The following is a 9,042-nucleotide window of genomic DNA, read 5'->3' as shown; positions in this document are numbered from 1 at the left end:
ATTTTGAAGGCTATATACAATAAAAAATTCCCAATTACCCTAAAAAGAGGAACAGGGGACCTGAAACTCCCTACAGTGTCCGAGAACCATTCTTAAATCCAGCGGCATGCCTATAGTAATAATTATGATGATAATAATAATAACAGAATAAAGTAAAATATATAAATAAAATAACTAAATAATTGTATACACTGCAAAATAATATAAACCTCTCTGATTAAAAATTATTGTAAACGGTTAACAAAATAATAAATTTTCCTGAATTAAAGTAAATAACTAAATAGAAACTAATATAATGAATTAGCTAAATGCAATAAATTCAATAAAAATAGATCAAGTAAAAGAAATAAGGATAAACAAGAATAAAAGTAAGAAGGGAAATAAGTACACACATAAGAATAAAAAAGAACTAAAAATAATAATAACGTGGAATAATAGATATAATAAAAGAATGCTATCATGCAACATAATCCTTCCATATATATCCAGGCTGCCCTGGTGATCCTTTTCTTCTGAATACACTGCACCCGTAGAACAATCTTCTATATTCAGAAAGAATAGAGCAAAGCGCTATAAAATGGAAAATTTCCTCCCTTGCTTTCAAGTTACAAAGACGTCATTCTTCTCGTTCAGAAGCTTGGTACGTTTTGTAGTTCAAGTGAAACGACTCGCACCTTAACTTCACCAACCATCTGATGGATCGAGAATCTAAATTTTGATTGTTTTTTCCCGTCAAGCTTGCACACTTTACATTCGGTTTTAGTTCCCTGTATAGTGTGTAATTTTGGAACATCGTGGCCCTTGCCACAAAATCTTCTCTTAGGGATTCTCTAACAGATATAATTAGAAAATGGTTGGTTTTATGTGCACGAGTGTCAGAAAATTCAAATCAAGGATAGCGTTGAAATCATCATGTTTACGAGCTAGTGCCTTCCATTCAAACTCCCAAAATAGCCTTTTTTTCCACATTTCACATGCCATGATCTTTCGAAGCCTGTGCGATGGTAAACCTAAAACTCTCGTTATGTATTTAAAGTGGGAATTTAAAATGAAACACTTTAGTAAGAATAATAATTAACAAAACGCCACAAAACAGAAAGTAAGCAATGGACATTAAATATTTTAACAATTGGATGAGAATACAACCACGGTTTATAGAATAGCGTTTTTTTTATCGTAAAATATACTCTCCTGACGTGTACCTATGGAAAATCTGATATACCCTGTATATAAAATATGAATGTACATTCAAATGGGAATAGATTATCGAATCGAAAATAAGTCGTGTTGGACATGGATATACTGCTGTCAGTGTAAGGTCAATTGATAAATTTTAACAATCGATTAGGAAAATAGATAAAAATAAGATATGAACAAGAAAATATAAGGAACCATTATTGGATCTAACCATGCCAAAATGTTAAGCATCCATAGAGTCCTGTAATGGCTATAAATTGACCCTTTTGCCATTTTTCATAAGCTAGGAAAACTCAGGAAAACTCATAAGGTGGGGTTGAGATGGGGAGTTGATGTCCGAGTGGATCGAGGTCACGATAGCTCAGGTGGTAGAGCAGCGGCGTATCTAGCCGAAGGTCGTGGGTTCGAATCCCTCTCGTGCCATTAACTTTTTTTCATCTCAACTAAAACCCTTAATTAATTGTAATGTTTAATTGGTCAAGCGTACCACGAAATTAGTGAATATTATTACTATATTTTCTCTTCTTATAATAACATTTGTATATTTATCTTTAAAATCATGCATCTGTATTATTGCAACCTTTCGACATACGGTTGTAAAACCATCTTGTATAGTTTTTCAATAAACTGTATTGTTTATTTATGTAATGTTGAGCCAAGTTCAAAAGATTTCCTCAAGGTTTGATGCTGGATGTTGGTTGGTCTGCGAGTTTGTGAACTCATGCTGGACCGGCATTGGGTCCTTCTTCATTCCAACAAACCGGCGAGTGAAGACGGACCCAAAAAGTGATCCGATGCCAGTTCAACATGAGTTTTTTAAAAGGGTTTATGAGAAGTAGGTCGGATATTGTTTTCTTCTCAATGTTTTTTCCAAAATTAGTTATAAATGATGAAGTTTTTAACAGTATAGTTGGATGTTTGCCTATTTTGAGAATATTTGTAAAAAGGCGGGTCGGTGTGGAGTGGGGTAGTTGGCCGGGGCACCGTTTGGTGATGCGCGTAGCGGGGAGTGGAGCGCCGCAATGGCCGCTAGTCGACATTCTCCCCTCGTTAGGTCAGTCAGTCTCTGCCGTTCCTTCGATGTGAACACGTCGATCTCTTCTTTTTTTTGTTTAGTTTGACATTAGTTTTCTTTCGGTTTGTCAATCGCCCCGCTGCAGACTCGTCCACGAAGACGGAGTGCGCCTATTGATGTGCCTTGTTTTTTCTGTGCCGACAGTGATGTGATAAGTGCGGAACCGAGAGGGGAGAGAGGAAGAAGATTGGCGGAATTGGGACCAAATGTCCTGTGCCGGGGGCATTTGCGTGTCGTCCGGTGGCACATGTTGATGTTCCGGAGCCGTCGGAACGGATTGGCTAAGCGACTCTGGAGAGCTCGAATATCGGGTAATGAGGAAGGTCGCGAGGTGATCAAACGACTCCTGAAAAGGCTGAACGACGACCAGCTGGAGATGTTGGCGGAAGCAGTGGAGTGCCGGGGTGGAGACGCCACCGGCTGCATCCAGTTGGACCAACCGGCGGAGTGGGACTCGCCCCAGCTCGTCGCATGCCAGGTCTGGAGGTGGCCCGACCTCACGACGTGCAGGGAGCTCAAGAGGCTGCCTATCTGCAGGTCCGCCACCTCCGTCTGCTGCAACCCATACCATTGGAGCAGACTACTTCAACTCGGTGAGTACCCTAATACCTTACTTGACTCTCTTCTTTAAAGCCTACACATGTTCAAAATTTAGCGTACTTAATACATTTCATTCATGCCAAGTCCCAATTTCCAAGTTTCATACCCGAACACGTGACCGATCAACTATGACAAATATAATCATAAAACTATTCCCTGCTTTGTAAAACCTAAGTTTGGACGATGTTTTTGCATTATGTGTAATCTCTTGATACGTCATTGAAAGGTGTTACAAAAAATATCTAGCATTGATGATAGTGGATTGTTTATCAGCTAGAATTACCCAAGTCCAGTTTTATTTTCAGAAATTAACATGAATGATACTCAAGAGTTTGTTCTTTGTTTTGTTTATCCTCTAACATATCTCTTAGGATTAAAGTATCCTTCATCTTTAGATACATCTCTACGAAGAACTTTTTTTTAAATTTATTTTCTTACTATCATTTGATATGATTATCATATCTGCACCCTCGTGGCAAAACTGGATAATTTAAAAAAATCTTTCCAGGGTTACAATTTAAAGGCTTACTTGAATATGTACTGATCTCATTGTGATAAAAATTCTACTTATCCAACTGTACAAATTGAAGTCCTTAAAACTCAAATTGGTTCATGATTCATCATCTTCGTTGTTCATTATGCTGTGGGGTGGTTGATCATTCTCACAATAGCTACTTTAAATTATATATTTTTAATTTATAAGGCCTTATAAATTAGTGACTTTCATGTGACCTCCTAAATTTGTTTGAAACAAATGTTGTTTAGAGCAAATAAGAAAACAAAAACTCTGAACGAAAAATACTATTATTCAATTTGTAACTCTGATGACTTTTTCTTTGAGAGTTTAAGTTTTTGCTCTTTTCTTTTTGCACTAAACAATTTATCGCCATGTTTCATATAAAAAAATGTGAGATTCAACAATTTAGGAGATCATGTGAGACTCATACTTTCCAAGGCCTTATAAATTGCATACTTGGTCGAAATGTTGAATGTTTCATAGATGAAGAATCATATAAGGGTTATAGACGGAACATATTAGGGTTTTCGACATATGTCACCATTCTTATATGATCCAAAGTCATCTTTAACCTGTGGGTGATCATTCTTATTAAGTACATTCGTGATGGTATAAGGTCTGAAGGTATAAAGAGTGAAAAAAATTATGTTTGTCGCTAAGTTTTCGATATATGTCATACTGCTTATATGATCTTTTGTTATCATCTTTATGCTATCAGTCGATCATTCCTTCTTGATAATACGTTCTTTACATTAATTACAGGGGTTAAATCCTGGGTCGTCGAAATGTTAGATATCTTATAGTTCATATACGGTGAAGGCTATGTTTATGTTAAAATGTCAAGTTAGTAGGCATGGATTGTGTTATTATATTGTCAGACGTACGTCTGAACGATTAGTTGCGCTGCACATAAAGCTCATAGAGAGTCGGAACCCCTATTGTCGTCTCGACGTCTTCACAGTGGCTGGGTTTAACGGGAAATGCTCCACGTTTCCACAAGAAAGGAAGGGCGAAAAATCTATGTCCGGCGCATGCCTGGAGAACCGGTCAAAAATGAATGGTTCGCTGACAATCGCACATTCCCGAGGTCGTAAACGGGCCGGGCTTTTAAGGGTCAGCCAGGCAGGGATACAGAATGGCATTTAAGGTATGCCTTTCTCCCTTCTACGAACGGGGAAAGACGATATGAAACCTTTTTACGGAAAACGTATGGAAATTTGTGTAAAAATTGGCTGAGAGACAGACAGAAAGAAAGACAAATACAGACAGTTATACACACGAACATAACAAAAGACATGTCAAATCAATCAAAACAAATTGTTTATATGACTAAACCCAAAAATTGCCTACATATTCTTAATAGTTGTCCAAACTAGAGGATTTCAATATCAAAAATGAGTCATTTGCCTCTTTTTGTCCAAAAATGCTATTTCTGCATGTTTATTTTTTATTTATATATTTTTTAATACTGAATACTAGCGCTTCAATACGTCCTCTCTAAATACCCCTCTAAATATAAACCAATGAATGAAGTGTAAGTTTAGATAAATTATTATTTTTTAAATATATTATTCCATTTGAATAATGGAACTTATACAGTTAAATTTTCAAACTCTTCGGATTTCCTATAAAATACATCAAATTGGCTCCTTCTAATTAATAAACTTGTGGATTGATTTATTACCAATATCTCTTTTAAAGTGAGTCGTCATATTACAATTGGGTACAATTAAATGAATTGATATTAAAGTAATATTGATTTTTTTTAATTTATGACAATTGAATATTATTTTAGGAATAAATTTAATCCTTAGCATGTTCAAAGTCTTTTGGAACTTTTAATGAATAAGCATAAACATAAAATCGAGATGTTTTTTATATTTATCTGTCTTTATCCTCATATTACAAGGTGTACCACTCGTTCTAATTTTTTAAATATTTAATATAAGGCATTAGAACCTTAAGTTTGGATTAAACCCTTAGCATGTTGAAAGACAAGTGAACTTTTTTAATTAATAAATATAACCATAAAATCGAGATTTTTTAGGTTTATCTTATTTCAAGTCGTCTTATTTCAAGGAGCCCTATTAGATACAATTTTTTAATTTAAGGCAATTGAACCTTCTTTGAGAACTAAACGTAAGCTTTTGCATGTTCAAAGACACGTGGAAATTTTTTATGAGTAAGCATAAGCATAAAATCGAGTTGTTTGTTTTATGTTTATCTGTCTTTCTCCATTATATTACTAGGAGTACAGTTAAATACAATTTTTTATTTAATTTAATACGATTGAACCTTATTTGAGGATTAAACGTAAGCTTTTGCATGTTCAAAGACTTGTGGAATTTTTTTGTGAAAAATCATAAGCATAAAATCTAGACGTTTTTGTTTCTCTGTTATATTACAAAGACTACAATTCGATACTATTTTTTATTTTATTTAATACGATTGAGCCTTATTTGAGGATTAAAATTAAGCCTTAGCTCATACAAAGAGTTTTTATTACAGACTTATGGAATGTTTTTATGAATAATATAAGCATAAACCGGAGATGTTTGTACGTTTATCTGAGCATTTCTTTGTCTGAAATGTTGAATATGTATGTTAAATAGGACATGAAAGCGTTCAATTCGTTCTGGAAAACTCGCATTGGGTTCCGTTTAAAAATAATTCTCCGTGGGAGCGTGTGTGGTGTGTGTGTTGTGTTGTGTTTGTGTGTGTGCATGCGAGTCTAGCGCCACTTTGGTAACCTGTTGCTAACCTTGTGGTCTCCCCACTTGCACACCGCGCCCGCACCAATTTCACTTTAATGGAATTCTTTTCCTCGACATCTGTCACCGGCGTCTGCCCGACGGGAAACGGCCCCGACGTCTCGTCCGGTCGAGTTTTCCGCCGATTTTCCATCTCCCCTGGTATGCAGTCTGCTTACTTTAATGCGGGTCTGAGCGGAAAATGTGGACACCAGATTTGATATTCCATATCTAATCAATTATCCCTGTCGATTAAAACTGTATCTCCATGTCTTCCTTGTAATATCTATTTATACTGTATTTACTTCTTCTTCTTCTACTTACTACATTATACTTTTTCTTTTTCACACCTGCTTTCTTTAGTAGAAAGCATATGTATATATTGGTATGTTAGAAAAGAGAATATTTAAAACACATTTACCCAAATTTGGCTAAAGAAAATAATGTATCTGTGATATGTAGACTTGTTAATATAAATTATCAGTTTAAATACTCAAGAACACCTAAGGGTTGGTATGACCTCTGCTGTTGCGAACGTTCATAAAAAAAGCCAAAAACCCCAGAGTGGTAGAAAATATTTTCTACATTTTTTAATTCTGTGCCTGTTCTCTCTCTCTCTCTCTCTCTCTCTCTCTCTCTCTCTCTCTCTCTCTCTCTCTCCTCTCTTTCTCTTTCTCTATCTAATTCTTTATTCATATATTTGCCTAATTAACCATTTTTCTGTCTTTAGCGTTCGTCTTATTTCTTTTAATTTTTTCTAACAATTTCAACTTATTTTGCTTGTTCTAATCAATTTGGTCTGCCTATCCTCACTGTTCTGATATGTTTCGGATTCTTGCCATCTTCAGTTGGGTGACTCCGCTTTATTTTCGCTACAGGCCCACCAAATCTTCTAAATTTGGTATTTAATAGGCATAGTAAAAAGTGTCTTGTGGAACTTGAATTTTACTTTTGGCAAATGTTGGGTATTAAAATTATCTTATAGACTTATATTTAAAAGAAGATTTTCGTCTTTATTTTTATGAGCGGTTTCAGTGGTTTCCCACTCAGACCATCAAGCAAATAGGTGCTGGAAACATTTTTATGAGTTGCCTAAATATCGTTTCCTCGTATCATTGCAATATCTTGGATGAAACCGCATTCAGATTTCTTTTATTTTCCAGTTTATTTGTATAGATATTGTATATTTGTGTAGATTTAATATACAATATACCCATCACTGAAATATGTCTTTAGTAACGAAAAAACAAAAATGACTGGGTGTTTTTGGATTAACAGTATAGTTTGTCGAAAGAAAGCGTTTGCAAATAAAATCATTTTTGCCATGACTAAGTATTTTTTCGTGTCCTGAATCTCGAGAAATTCGAGAACTCTTTAAACACGCGTTGTTGCAATTATTGTAAACGCTGATCCGGTAAAATCCACCATGGCGGATAAATACACCGATGAATCTTGTTTGTTGTTGTTGTTTTCCTCGCATCCACAACATTCCGATCCGAACACATTGCTCTTGTTGTTTTCCTCCTGGCGTTTTGCGCTTGTCCGTTTGTTTGCGTGTTGTCAGTTGGCCGATAAAGGCAGATAGGAAGACAGGAGCCGGGTGATTGACTTTTGCGAGAAGAGCCCGCTTCTGAGAAGCCGATAAGGACGGATCATGTACGTTACGGACGATCGTGCTTCCAAATTCCACTATTTTCACCTTTTGACACTAATGGACAGATAGTTTGGAGTAAGATCAGGAATTGATTCATTTAAACCCCATAAAGCCATGGGAAAAAAACTTCAGTCCCAAATGGATGCATCTTATTGTGTGTGTGTATCTTGGGTGTTATCAATTTTACTTGTTTAGGTTTTAAATCTTCCTGCAATGCATTTGACTATCTTAGCGTTTTAAACTATCTAGGTCTCATGTTCTCTTTGTAAGTGAAAGCTATTCATGCATGTTAATCGAGATCCAACAGCATACGGATTGCATTTAGTACTAGAAACGACATCCGATCTCTTGATTCCGATTCATAAAAGAGCAACAGAATTTTTTTTTAATATGTTACCGATCATGACTTCTTATTACTTTCCTCGACACCGGAAAAATAACTTCAATCAGGACTTGAACGCAGATTATGCTACTGGCTCGATCATTAATCAGGAAATTCGCATTTGTATATGCGTCATTCTTTTACGAGTTCAACGAACTGGATTTTCCCAGCAATAAAGTTTACTTGTGTTATTTTTGTTGTTTCAATATGAAGTATAAAGAAATACGCTGAAATAATAAACGATCGATAAGTGGGACATCGTTACCAACTTAACGCGGCCAAATGTATAAACTATTACTTTATAAAATTTACTTTCAAAAGTAAACGTGCATCGAGACACTTGAAATTTATAAATTTGGCTAAATGGAAAACATTTTTGCAAAAATCCTTGAAGTGATAATCTGCCTAACCACTGGAGATAATTATTTTCAAGGTTTCCAGTTTACAAAGATACTCTATTCTTTTTTAATTTTAATGTATATAAATAAATACATTTTATTACTTATTTTCTTCGTATGATAATGATATTAAAGTACTTAAATTTTAACGTACAGGCAATTTTAAAAGTGTAAAGTATGTTTATTAAATCATAGACATTACGATGCATTGTGTGCTGTCGTTTGGATTTGTATAAGTTCAGATCTGGAAGTATATGTACAATATACACACATGAACCGAGTTAAGCGTATCACTTCTCGTAGTCCAAGGGCAATTCGAGCTTTTGTAGTTTACTTTATTTGGTCCTAGAGAATCACCCACCTGAGAGATCTCGGTTTTATCCGTCAAGCTAACGAGGTTAGGTTTAGGGTGCTATCAGCTAGGTCAATTCAGCCCCCAACGCCTGCAGTTCCCAGATCCAAATCATTC

At 35.4% G+C, this 9,042-nt stretch overlaps 1 protein-coding gene across 1 annotated transcript in view; it reads left to right on the top strand.

Moving 5' to 3' along the window:
* Positions 1-2,223: 2,223 nt before the first annotated feature.
* Positions 2,224-9,042, top strand: part of LOC106664348 (mothers against decapentaplegic homolog 6) — a 41,185-nt gene continuing 34,366 nt past the window's right edge. The window contains exon 1 of the mRNA XM_014390016.2: positions 2,224-2,865. Within this exon, the coding sequence (XP_014245502.1) occupies positions 2,520-2,865 (346 nt within the window). The 5' untranslated portion in view covers positions 2,224-2,519. The remainder of the gene's footprint in view (positions 2,866-9,042) is intronic.

The sequence above is a fragment of the Cimex lectularius genome, unplaced genomic scaffold, assembly GCF_000648675.2.
Source record: "Cimex lectularius strain Harlan isolate CLEC.00 unplaced genomic scaffold, Clec_2.1 scaffold251, whole genome shotgun sequence".
NCBI classification, from domain to species: Eukaryota; Metazoa; Arthropoda; class Insecta; order Hemiptera; family Cimicidae; genus Cimex; species Cimex lectularius.
The sequence above is the reverse complement of the archived record's forward strand: the minus strand, read 5'-3'. Positions and strand labels throughout refer to the sequence as shown.